This window comes from Anguilla rostrata, chromosome 15 (assembly GCF_018555375.3).
Source record: "Anguilla rostrata isolate EN2019 chromosome 15, ASM1855537v3, whole genome shotgun sequence".
In the NCBI taxonomy this organism is placed as follows: domain Eukaryota; kingdom Metazoa; phylum Chordata; class Actinopteri; order Anguilliformes; family Anguillidae; genus Anguilla; species Anguilla rostrata.
In genome coordinates this window covers 25,217,583-25,231,315 of record NC_057947.1, presented here as the reverse complement: position 1 = coordinate 25,231,315, position 13,733 = coordinate 25,217,583, and the positions used below count along the sequence as shown (strand labels likewise).

General features: G+C 46.8%; 1 protein-coding gene and 1 long non-coding RNA gene across 2 annotated transcripts; one reads left to right on the top strand and one right to left on the bottom strand.

Moving 5' to 3' along the window:
• Nucleotides 1-408: 408 nt before the first annotated feature.
• On the bottom strand, nucleotides 409-13,516 carry LOC135241149 (cyclin-Y-like protein 1). Its single transcript, XM_064311301.1, has 10 exons — nucleotides 12,398-13,516; nucleotides 9,135-9,209; nucleotides 8,472-8,506; nucleotides 7,662-7,762; nucleotides 6,717-6,752; nucleotides 6,319-6,370; nucleotides 4,710-4,829; nucleotides 3,382-3,548; nucleotides 1,495-1,657; nucleotides 409-789 (listed from the first exon to the last, which is right to left on the bottom strand). The coding sequence occupies exons 1-10, from the start codon at nucleotides 12,549-12,551 to the stop codon at nucleotides 673-675; spliced, it is 1,020 nt and encodes a 339-aa protein (XP_064167371.1). The 5' UTR covers nucleotides 12,552-13,516; the 3' UTR covers nucleotides 409-672.
• LOC135241153 (uncharacterized) lies at nucleotides 11,475-12,526 on the top strand. Its single transcript, XR_010325911.1, has 2 exons — nucleotides 11,475-11,613; nucleotides 11,656-12,526. It is a non-coding gene; the product is annotated as an uncharacterized LOC135241153 (long non-coding RNA).
• Nucleotides 13,517-13,733: the final 217 nt, after the last annotated feature.

Genomic DNA, 13,733 nt, shown 5'->3' with positions numbered 1-13,733 from the left:
AGATGAGTGTTCACCATGCTCCTGAAAGCATTCTGTTGCTGATCACTGACCTGAAGAGCTGTGGTGAATGCAGTTGGGTACTCAACTCAACGCGGAAGTCACTGATAAATAGTCAGGTCAGAATTACTGGCACCACTGATGAAGATGACAATTTTTTTTTGGAAGGTAAAGAATTACTCATTAAAAAGTAAACTTTTTCTCTGAATAATTGCATTAGGATAAAAGGATATCATTTTGCCATTTTTGAGCAAGCATAGCCCATTACCTGTATTAGTCTACACAATCTTCTCTCATCATCTTCATTAAAAGTGCCAATTCTGCACCTGAATGTGCCTTCCAGAACATTCCATGGAGACCATTAACCTGCTCACTTATGCATGAAAGGACATCCTCAGAGTTCAAACCATATCTGTCATGATTAGTGTTTATTTAAAATACTCCATCTGCAAATAATTTCAGTTAATTAAAAACTGACAAATTTCACAGCTAGTAGCCTACATAGTAAGCAAAAAAAATAAAAAATGGGGGGGAACCTCAAAAAAAAACAAAAAACAGTCTCTTGCTTGCTCTGTTCTTCAGTTCCACACCTTTGGAGGGGGGGGGGTTGGAGGGGTACCAGTGTCTTTGGCTCAGGCCGAGGGGCGGGCTCAGGGGTCAGAGGTCAGCGTGGACCTATGACAGCACAGCGTGCGACTGGCGGGAGTTGAGCAGGTTGTCCACGCTGAGGGAGCGTCTCATGGCCGCTTTGCTCAGGTCCTTGTACTTGTCCTCACAGAGCCGGGAGATGGCCTGCAGGACACGGGACACAGGACACACTCCTGCTTTACACATTACATTACATTACATTATAGGCATTTAGCAGACGCTCTTATCCAGAGCGACGTACAACAAGTGCATAGGTTTCATGATGTAGAGGCGCAAAAGAAACACTCCTGCTTTACACACCTCCTTTACACTCCTGCTTTACACACCTGCTTTACCTCGCTTACACTGCTTACGCTACTCTGCTTACACACCTGCTTACACACCCTTCACACCTTTACACTCCTGCTTTACACACCTCCTTTACACACCTCCTTTACACACCTCCTTTACACACCTCCTTTACACACCTCCTTTACACACCTCCTTTACACACCTGCTTTACACACCTTTACACTCCTCCTTTACACACCTGCTTTACACTCGTGCTTTACACACCTTTACACACCTGCTTTACACACCTTATTTTTGCCTCACTCTCTGCTTGTTCAGTTATTTTTGATGCCGGAGTAGCCTGATTCTTATGGAAGCATACCACAATTCAAATAACAAAAAGATCAAACTGAATATTGAAAACTCAAAATCGGTCAATGCCCATACCCTGGCCCCTCCCACCCATTCTCCCTTGCCCAGTCAGTGCTCATACCCTGTCCCCTCTCCCCTACTCTCCCCCGCCCAGTCAGTGCCCATACTCCGGCCCCTCCCACCCAGTCAGGCCCCCGCCCCCCTCACCTCCAGCTTCTGTGCGCGCTGGTTGCTCAGAGGCTCCAGGGGGAAGTTCAGGTTGTTGTCGTCGGCCAGCGAGCGCAGGTCGAAGTAGTACTTGGCGTAGACGCTGGCCGGGACGTTGATGTTGAACTGCAGCAGCTCCAGGAAGTGTCTTTCCATTTCGTTCCTGAGGGAGGAGGGACGGGGAGTCAGTCAGAACGCAGTCCTTCTGAAAGTCCGCTTCACTTTTAACGGTCACCACCTTCACGGCCCACCTGAGGTGAAGTCCCCGTGTTCTCTGGGAGAACAGGATTACAGAGCATGCTCTAAAAGCAGATATGCACAATTACTGCAGCAGCCACAAAACAAATAGCAGAAAGAAGTTAGAAATATAATCCTGCTGGCCAATGGGAACTGTGTAATTAGTGTGCGCTGAGTTGAAAGGGAAAGAGTGACCCAGATTTTTCCTTCTAATGGCCCCCTTTAGACCAGAAGGGTCAGATCTTATCCGAAAAGGGCTGGGGTGGATTTAGGTTTTTTTTTTTTTTTTAGTCCAGCACTATGGCACTTCATTCAACTAACTAACCATGGTCTTCAATCAAGAGAGAATCAGGTGTCTTAGTGCTGGACTAAAGCCACAGCCTGCACCCACACTGACGCTAGCCATTTTTTATGAGGAAATGAGAAAACAATATTTTTCCCTCTTATTACAGTTAACGGCACCACAACATTTCCATGGCTGGTTGCAGAGTCTGTGCAGTAACACAACCTGCACTGTTCAGATACACTGCACACAGCAGAGTCTGCAGTAACACAACCTGCACTGTTCACAAACATGGCACACAGAAGAGTATGCAGTAACACAACCTGCACTGTTCACAAACACTGCACGCAGCAGAGTCTGCAGCAACACAACCTGCACTGTTCACAAACACTGCACACAGCAGAGTCTGCAGTAACACAACCTGCACTGTTCACAAACACTGCACGCAGCAGAGTCTGCAGCAACACAACCTGCACTGTTCACAAACACTGCACACAGCAGAGTCTGCAGTAACACAACCTGCACTGTTCACAAACACTGCACACAGCAGAGTCTGCAGTAACACAACCTGCACTGTTCACAAACACTGCACACAGCAGAGTCTGCAGCAACACAACCTGCACTGTTCACAAACATGGCACACAGCAGAGTCTGCAGCAACACAACCTGCACTGTTCACAAACACTGCACACAGCAGAGTCTGCAGTAACACAACCTGCACTGTTCACAAACACTGCACACAGCAGAGTCTGCAGTAACACAACCTGCACTGTTCACAAACACTGCACACAGCAGAGTCTGCAGTAACACAACCTGCACTGTTCACAAACACTGCACACAGCAGAGTCTGCAGTAACACAACCTGCACTGTTCAGAGTCGTGGGATCAATGGAGACCCGGAGCATGATTTCCGGTGCTGATAAACTCTACCTCTTGTTACCCAACACTCTTTGTTAAAACCACAAACATTTTACACTTTTAGGCAGAGCCACTCTCGTCCACAGCGGCTGACACTCAATCCATTCACACAAACGGATGATTTACCACGTCTGGGAATCCAACCGTGGAGCTGTGAGCTCAGCTCCCTAACCATAATGCCATTCTGCTGCCCGTGAAAACTCAGGCACACACAGACGGTCCTGATACACTGTAAATACACTGACCGAGCATGACATTATCGTAAAAAGGAGACTGGCGGAGCAGGAGGGTGAGTGGAACTGCTATTATAACACTGGCACTGTGGCAACTGAAGCAGCACTGCCCCCTGGCCCCCAAATGCAGCACTGCACCCCCCAAATGCAGCACTGCCTCCCCCAAACGCAGCAGCTCCCTGTTCTACCACAGCCTCCCGAACACAGCCCACTCACATGTCCTCCACCGTGATGTCCTTGAGGATCTGGCAGTAGTCCACGTTCCAGACGGCCTGGTCGTCCCACACCTTGGAGGCCAGCAGGATGGCCCCCAGCACCATGCGCTTCCAGTTGCAGGGACAGATGTCCAGCTCCGCGTAGGTCAGCAGCCTCTCCAGGTACACCTGCAGGGGAAAGCGGACCTGTCAATCACCGCTTAAAATCAACACACATACATCCCTATTCCCGCCGGGCTACATTCTGCCATAACTGAGAAATTCATTACGTTCAGCACTGGTTGGGCACAGCGCTGGTTTTACTGCCCTCTAGTGGTCTCATCAAATATAACATGATATGAATATCTTAAATTAGCCTGCAGGCTCTGAGTGGAAAGTGGCTCTATTGAGCAATCTTCAGTGGAGTGCTGATATATGAAGTCTTGCCTTTCAGCCACACCTCACAGATACACACTCACCAGCCTGCTGGAAGGCAGAACTCATTGTACAATTGGGGAGTTCACAGAGACTCCAGAAGTCAGCCGTTAACTAAGCGTTGTGTTTGCAGTATGGAGACGGAACCAGAGGAGTCCAGCCCACTGTGAACCTGAGGCTCAGACACTATCCCTGCAGCCCGTTGCTTTGTTTGGCCCACTAGCCCTGCCTGTTCTGCACCTGAGGAGGGCCCAGTGTCAGGGGGTCCGGTTATTGATTATTTGGTTATCACTGGCTACTTTTAAATAAATTAAAAATATAAAAACACGTTCACTTTTCTAGAACGGTAAAGAAATTCAATGACTAAATGTATTATCTGAACAATACTCAAAGCATTCCAGCAGGAGGAAGTTCTATTTGATGCTCACCGATCCGCAACACATTCAAACACATAATTATGTTCAGAGGGAACCCATTAATCTGCAACAGACATGTAAACTCCTGTCATTTCCCTGGAGCAATCACCAGCCCTCATTCGGTGAGGGATGCTTTTGGGAAATGGTTAGGATATTAAATTATAACAGCAATTCATCACAGTGTCAAAAATCAAAGTGATTCATTTTGTAAACAATTAAATCTAGTAAGTTAGTTAGATTAATTGTTGCAGCCCTAATGGTGCTGGCTGGTGTTTGGTGTTTCAGCACTTGGTGATTAACTGAAGTCGCTGATTGGCTGAAGAGCACACCATGTTTCCAAGGCCATAAACGGCTGCTTATTGAAATTAAACCACAAAAAAAACTGCAGACACGGTAACCCCCCAGGATTTGAGGCTGGGACCCCTGACAGACAGAGCGAAGGACGAACGGACAAACAGAGAGAGAGACGGACAGACACGCAGACGGGCGGCTCGCTCACCAGCGTGACGATGGCGCACTCGGCCGTGAGCTGGGCAGCGCTGAAGAGCGTTCTGACGAAGCGGTAGATGAGCTTGTGCTCCGGGTCGGTGCGGGAGTAGTCATCGGGGACGTGATCTCTCTGCGGAACAAGAGCGCCGCCACAACCACAGAGCATGTCACTGGCAGAGACAGGGGCACCAATCGTAACCAACCGGGATCACTTCTGAACCAGGAAGTGTAACGTGCGCTCAACAGACCGCGAGCTAGGGGTCTCTGGAAGGATGCTTGAGCAAAGAAACACGAGTGCCTCCTTTAGCGAAAGTACTATTTTCGGAATGCGTGACATAAATGATTGACCTGTGGACCCACACTTCCCTGTCTGCCACGTCTGTAACTGATGTGGCTTCAAACCGACACTTTACTGAACAGACTGAACACTTTCCGAATGCAAGTCTCCTCAATTCCTTACGTCCACCATTGGGTGGAGCTAAGGAAGGGAGGAAAGGATGCAAGGAGGCAAAATTAGCAATTGGAAACAGCCTATGCTCAGTCTTGTACTTGGTCACGTGCCTCGTCACATGTACAACAAGGACGACGTCAAAGATCATCCCCCAACTGCACAGATGATTACCACTTCAGTGAGACCTGAGGCCTATACAAAAAAATACTGATGCATTTTAAAACTGCATATCACACTGTGATATGGAGAAAGGCATTTCTGAACCTAATCCAGACATTAATCTACCTGGTTGTCCAGCAGACATTATCGATGTCCCTTTCAGCATCATATGACAGCTAAAAACAGCACAGCCGACTCACACAGCCTACAATCTTTCATCCTCTCAGAAGTTAATCATGACTGACGTGACATGATACCATTTTGTGCTAATACTATAAATTGCTCTATTTGGTCTCTGTTCTTTGTTCACTGGTTTGTTAATAGATGCATAGATGAAACGGCAAACAATTAGAAATATGCTACAACTCCATACAATGATGACATTAACCCCTTTGTGCAGATGCCAAATCAGGCTAATCCGCACCCATTTATGTAGTGTTCTATTTAAGGCTTTTTCACTCCATTTACCATTCCAACTTAGATTAGTTTTCATTTAGGTAGAAATAAAGTGCCACAAATGCAATTATCATGGCAAAAATTCCAAAATGAAGTTTCTCTCAGTAATGAAATACTGAGAGCCACATGTGTATAACATGTAAAACTATGCCTCATATGCAGAACTACTAAAGATCCAAGTAAAACATAAACAGTGTAGCCTGGTGTTCTTCAGTGTCTCAAAATCTATTCAAAATGTCTAAATTGTGTATTGCTGTAAATGATAACAATCATATATCACTACAAATCAACTGTTTACTCATGTAGTGAGGAATTACTTTTTCTTTTATCTTTTCATCAGTATATGGGTGTCTTTTTTGAGGAAAGCCTTGTCCAAGATGGCATGCTGGGACAGGCAGGGGCCGAGGCTGGAGGACCCCCCTGTAAGCAGGCAGGTTTAGGCCCATCAGCCAATTCACTGCACTACAGTGCAGCTGCAGGGCTGCAGAAGTGAAATCTCTGGCCAATCACAGTGTCACAAGCTTCCCCATCACCCCCACCTCCCATCACTCACCGTTAAGGGGTGGATCTTCTCGTCGAAAATGTCCAGCGACCTGGTCAAGTCCCTGAAAGAGAGGAAAAACTGTATTAGTTAACCACAGACACACACACACGCACAAGCACACATGCACACACGCACACACAAGCATGCTCGCAGACTCGCAATGCTCCGGACCCTTTGCACGTAGAGTTACACACAAACCAGCGGCGACAGACCAGGCATAAAGATATTATTCCAGACTTCTGGTTCAGAGGGCTACATTTCATCCAAAGCAGGAGGTGGGATTTCACACTCGACTGAGACCGAGACCATATTTCAGAAAAGGCGCCCGTGGCAAGGCTGCATAAAACACCCCCGTCACAATCACACGCTTATGTTTCTGTTTCAAAGGAGGAGGAAACCGCACGTACCTGTTTTTTATGTGGTAGTATATTGCTAGGGTGACACTGGAAAAAAAAAAGGCAAAGATCGTCAATCAGACAAACCATTTTTTACAAGTTGCTGTTTTATGAAACAAAAACTTGGTGAAGCTCCGATAGCCAGAGTAGACAGATGAGTTCCAATCCCTCAGCAGTCAAAGTCACTTCCGCCTCTCGCTCACTCACTCAACTCAGTCACATAAATCACGGCACTAATCCAATCACTTCTGCATTCGATCCATCCTCCCATCGTTTGCTGCAGTCGCACGTCTGTGGCGACGTGAGAGAGACGGGCCCGCAGGACACGTGATGTCATCCGCCTCGCCGATGGGAGCCCGCGGCTGCAGCGTACCGGGTTTTATATCGATCCGCTGTGTTGGGTTACGTGCCTTCGCGCTTGTGGATACATAAGCGAAACCCCGCCTCTGTTCCTAGACTCCCATCCCGCCAAAATCTGCGCGGGTTAAGGTAACCGCAGGGGAAGGTTTTACGAGCGGAAACCTTCCCTCTGAAAAACCCTCTCAGCTTCTGTGCCAGAGGGCAGGGAGAGAGCTCTGCAGCATCTCAACGCCTGCGCAAGACGCCACTCAAAAAGAAATAACACCTCATTTCAAGATTGATATTGAATTTAAAATATATGTGCAAGACTATTGGGAGAATAAAAACCATTTCTCTCAAAATAATTTTTCTCCATGATTTGCCAAATACATTTTAAAAGAGTGATTTTATGAGGAGAACTTATGAATAATTAACATGCAACATCGCAGAGTGGCTCCAGTAGTCTGGTGGAACATAGAACAAAAGCAGCTGAAGGCGGAACGATCGTGATACATGGTCAAAGTGGAACGGTCATGGTAAATGGTCACAGAGGAACGGTCATGGTAAATGGTCACAGAGGAACGGTCATGGTAAATGGTCACAGAGGAAGATGCTCACCACTTGATTGTGCTCTTCAGGTTGGGCTGGCTGACCGTGCTGTCATCGATGAATATGGTGGAACAAGAGCTGTATTTCTTGGAGAGGAGGCCAGGGGAGAACTGTGCCAGAACACAAAGGGACGGGAAACATGCAGGGCGGATCAGCGACTAAGACCGTTAGGGTTAGGGACAGAGTCTACACTTCCTGTGTTTCGGATACAGGGACACACTCCTAAGACTGTTAGGCTTAGGGACATAGGGTCTACACTTCCTGTGTTTCGGATACAGGGACACACTCCTAAGACTGTTAGGCTTAGGGACATAGGGTCTACACTTCCTGTGTTTCGGATACAGGGACACACTCCTAAGACTGTTAGGCTTAGGGACATAGGGTCTACACTTCCTGTGTTTCGGATACAGGGACACACTCCTAAGACTGTTAGGCTTAGGGACAGAGTCTACACTTCCTGTGTTTCGGATACAGGGACACACTCCTAAGACTGTTAGGCTTAGGGACATAGGGTCTACACTTCCTGTGTTTCGGATACAGGTACACAATCCTAAGACTGCTAGGGTCTTGTACAGATGGCCTACCTTTCCTGTGTTTCAGACACGAAGAGACACGCTCGGCCATGTACAGAGTCTACACTTCCTGTGCTTCAGATAGAAACATGCTCCTAAGATTCTTAGGGTTAGTCATATTCAGTCTACACTTCCTGTGTTTCAGATAGAGCCACATTCCTAAGACTGATAAGGGTTAGGTACAGAGTTTACATTTCCAGCATTTCAAACACAGATAAGTGTCTGAAACACTCCTTCATTTACTCACATGGTTTATGTGATTGCTTTTCCTTTTGTCCCGCACTGCAAGAAATGAGAGGAAAGTACTGTCAGTACAGATGTAGGGATTGCATGCGATAATGCATAATTGTTAAACAAGAAAGGTCAGTACCATTCAACAGGCTGGTCGATAAAAGATAGCGATAATTACCGAATATCTGAACACAATATCAACGGGCAGCCTGAGCTTTCCTATGATCTTTTTCTTGTAAACATACCAGATACAGTTGTGAACATCCAAACTTCAGAGGCCAAATGATTATAGGACAAACATCACCACTAGTATCTGCTGGGTGTTGATATGCCAGCCAGTCCGCAGCGAGACCGTGCAGCTCCCATGTGATCACGTGATGCGTTTCTGTCCCCCCAGAAGCAGTTCACATGGCCTCTGAAGGTTGGAGGTTCAGTATTGCAAAAGACACAAAATAAGGCTGATATGCTGCAGAGTGGCAATGACTGTGAATGCAGTCAAAAAGCATTATAATTACATTAACAGCATACTGCCCGGCCCATTTCTGAGGAAACGCGTCCATTGGGAGATTCTAATCTGCGGGCTGAAGAGCTGCTTCTCACGTGACAGCCTTAGTATGGTATCATATTCATCACTGAGATGCCCCGCCCACGTGCCGCGGAAGCTTGGCGAGGGACTCACCGTCTGTCTGGGATTTGCTGAGGAAGATGGTGCTGGCACGGGCGTGGTCCGAGGGGTTCGATTCATGGGCCAAATCTGAGAGTGAAATAATAGGGTGCTGTTCAAAGCCATTTCATTCTTTATAATTACGCAGTTATAAAGTGTAGCAGACGCCCCCCCCCAGGGAAACTGCACAGTATACCACCACTGCCTTCGTACAGCCGAGTCTTTACTGAAGTAGCTCAGGTTACAAGCCCAGTTCGCCACCCTTTGCTGCCTAGTAGTCAGACACAGCAGAACTTTAGAAATCTGTGCTGAGATGGCCATTGGTTTGGCATGCGTCCATTTGGTATGCCCAAATAAAGACTTCCTTCAAGAAAACAAAATAAATTCTCACTTAAATGAATATTACATTCCTTTAACATGACATGTTAGGAACAGACCCATCAGACAGTAGCCTTGGACACCTTGTCCAATCCAGAACAAGTAGAACAATTCTCCATTAACTGAGAGTACACACTGGACTACAATTTTACTGTCCCATTAAGGAGAATCTCATCTTAAATAAGTCTACTGGAAGAGGATTTCTGCACCGAGTGCTTCTGTGGGCAAATACACACTCACACAAGGGAGCATCCCTTCCTGAGGAAGTCTCCCTGGCTGAACCCCAAAAATGGGCACCGGGCTTGGTTACGTAATGTAACTGTGGGCCCAGGCTTCGGCCCAGATGTCACAGTGGCTGGCAGCAGTTGCCTCCACACAGTCAGTCAGCCTTTTTGCTGCAGCCTGCACTGGTGCTCAGCCAGAACACAGGGCTCAAATATCCCTGACTGCACAGCACAACTTCCCCCAAAACCTCACATTTAACACCACAGCTTTTCAGTCAAATTCCACCATACCTGAAAAATTCACTGAAACCAAGTGCCATCCCCTTCACTTGGCGTCCATGGTGTCTTGCAAAAGTATTCGGACCTTGACACAGTTTTCAGAAATGAGTATCCTCATAGCTCTTGACACTTCTACAAAGGAATTACGATTTCTGACCTACACAACCTGCTCCACACAGTCAAAGGCCAAAAGGCAAACTAAGGACAGACTCTCAGCACAGGCCGGTGGCAGGAGTTTCCCCACTGCTGTGCTATCCATACCTTTTGCTTAAAGGAACTCTAAAGTGAATTCAGTTTTTTTTTTAAGGCCAAATAGAATCTGGTCCCCTACAACATCCCTAAGGTTAATCCTGGAGTCTGAGTTAGAGTCCTCAAGAGTTCCAGAGACTCCCGTGAGGAATGTGTCCCACTGCTGAACTCATTACCACCAACTGCCATGATTTCATAACCACAGGGGATTACAGACATACCACCATACCACAGGAATCAGCTTCCTCCCCCCTGCCTGCCTGCCCACACACACACACACACACACACACAGGTCGTACCCACCTGATGCCATGCACCACAGTAAAGGTGTAAAATTTTGTTAGTGTATGTGAAAGAAGCACAGCAGGACTTGCAGTAAAGCACAACGTGTACTGGTGGATTAAGGAACCAGGAACACACTTACAACCTGTAGCCATCAGTCCCGAGTACAATACTGCAAGCTACATACAAAACTATGCAAAATTTAGGACAGCCTGTCTAACATTCGTACTGATGAAAATCAGGTTAAAAAACAAGTCATGTCCAGGGTCACAAGTCTTCAAAGTTACTGTGCCATCGTTTCTGCTACATTATATAAAATCATGTTTTGTCAACAGAGGTTGTTTAGCATATCACAACTGCAGAAACACACAATGATTGGCTCAGCCTCTCCCACCAATAGACAGTAAAAGTGAAGGTAATTAAAACCAGGAACTCTGATCAGTTCCTGTAGGCGTGTCCATGTCCTGTTACTGACCAATACCGTCTCTGCTACCACCGCACTCAGATCACAGCAATTTGCAGCAGGTTTATATTCTCAGGTCAAACCCAACGCTGAACTGGGCAGGAGGTGACAACACTCACCAGCTAAACACCAGTAACAAGGCTCAGTGAAAGGGCACACACAAAGCCAAAGTTGCTTGGCCGCCAAATCAAGCTTTCCTCACAATAAGAGTGAATAATGACCGTTTGGCTGGCTTCTCTGGGAATTTGACTGTCTCCTCTTTAAATACACCCTCAAAAGAATGGATGCAATATCATGGCTGGGCATGTCTGTACAAGAACATCTTGCACATGCATCCGGTGTCAATGTCACTGTTCGCAATAGCCTTGTGAGTATTCATTTCAATCTTTTTTTTGCGTACCACATTTTACATAAACACTGTCACAAATATATTTCACAGGAAAGCGGAGCCTGAACACTAAACCATCAAGTAATGTAAAAGCCCATCCTCCACTGGTCAGCCTGGTGTCTGTAGGATAAGACAGTCCAAGAAAAGAAGCATAATAATAGGAAGTTCAGAAGAGAAAGACGACACATTGAGTGGTTGGGATTTGTAGAGGTGTCCTGTATGCATGTGCCTGTTGCACTGGTCCAGTAGAATCTCATCCTCGGACAATCCCAGGTGCCCACACCGTGCAGATAGAGTCGCGGGCAGCCAGGCATGCGGTAACACCAACTGTCCGAGCCGCGGACAGAAGCTGCTGTGGAGCTAAATGGATTAGGCTGCACATTAAGGTGAAGCTATTTTAGTGCGTAGCTTTGCGGACTTTTACGGGGACAAACTCCACCTACAAAATCAAAGCTGCGCACGTCCACCGACAGCCCCAGTTTGGCAGTGTATTCACTTCTGGGAGCAAGCCCCATAAGCCCATTTTCAACAGAAGCTTACGTAATATATAGGACTGCTGCCAGCTAATGTGCTTCGGAGTTTATTAAAAACCGGCGAAATGTGGCGGTGAAAAAGTAAAGAAAACAGGGGGTCTTATGTGATATTAACTCACCCGTGTCCAAAAACTGTGCCCTCATATCACTGAGTGCGAAATATTTAGTCCCCAGGGGTGTACGAACACCTGTGACGCTACCAGTTAACACCGCTGTTCAATATTTAGTATGCGGTACAGTATCAGTTAATGGTAATAACTCTGTACGTTTACGATGCGCAGCTGTGGGCCTCCAAGCCTGGCTCACCAGCCGAGGAGCGGTGAGCAAACCTGGAGAGGGAACTGGAGTGGGGGAAGCAATTTACACTTCATAGCAGAAACATCCAGCCTCCTTTGAAGCGCCATTTGTAACCATGAACCACCCACTGGTTTGCCAACAATCGAAGGAACTGAACAACTCAAGTGTCTGGTGCGCGGACCTACCGTCTGGCACTTCTCTATCGCTGATGTGCTGCAGGTAGGGCCCGGTGTCCTCGCTCAGGTCGGTGTTGGCTTGATAATCTTCCACAGAGTCTGACTGCCGTGGGAGCTTCGGGCTCCCACCGGGAGACATACAGCAAGATACCGTGTTCCCCATTTCCAAACCGATTTAGCTAACCTGACCAAACGCAGTTTGGCTACGACTCTTGCGAGTGTGCAAAACCCTCTCCACAACCAACCAAGGAATGACTATTTTTTCAAGATTGCATCAACCATGAAGGTGATGGGATTCCTTTCATTTAATACATAAGGCTCAACCTTACGACGGGGACTATTAACATACATTAAGAGTTGTAAGGTAACAAGGACCTTTTATATTCGAAACGTACATGCCTGTGTGCGTCTGAAGGTTTTCTTACAAGCTCGGGCGACGTGCTAGAATTACTGTGATGTGATCTAGCGGCCGTTGATCGATGTTCCAGTATGCTCTGGCTCGCCTCGAAATCAGAACAAGGCAACTATACAAGCAATACTCTCCGCCAGTTTAAAACTACGCGAAAGTGCAGCAAATACTGATAATTCACCCATTCTTCACCTAGCCCGTTAGCTAGTCAGCTAACTAGCTACATCTTTTAGAAACAAGCTAACAAGAAGACTGCTTAGCCTGCTAGCCAGGCAAGTTGACTAGTTAGCTAACGTTAGCCGGTGCTCCGAACATTACCGATACTAAGGAATCCGGTATCTCTTTTGGTGCTGCAACAAAATCTAGTAAAATAATTACAACTTACGAGGGTTTTCAGCACGCTCCCACCTATATCTGCTCTGACTCTAACGTTATTCCGTAACTGTGATCAAACATACACTCTAAGGCGAGGCTTTAGTTTTGGGCCTAACAGAGAACGTAGTTGTCCCTTCTTTGCGATCCGGACACATCGAAGCCAAAGAGTAACTATTTACTATGTCTGGATCTGTCTAAAGTCAGCTGTGCCTCTCCCGCTCTGGTGTCGAGGGTCCCACGTTATCCCCTCCACCCCACCAGCCAATTCTGCGATCCTCTCCCATTCACCAGCTCCATCTGTTCCACGAAACGCCGCTACCTGGCAAGCACGCAACACCCGCCTACCATAAAATTTAGTCATACTCTATTGGGCGTTTAAATCAAAATAAAGCCCAATACTCCTAGCCCATTGGTCAAAATGTATGCCTATTTAAAAGCGTGCTGCAAGCAGCAAGGCTCCCGATTACCCGCCTACTTACGCATTCCTGCTTTGTCATTCGTCCTCAAAACGTATTTGTTAAAAAAACAAAAAACAAAGACTTGGTTGTTTCTTACGGGTCG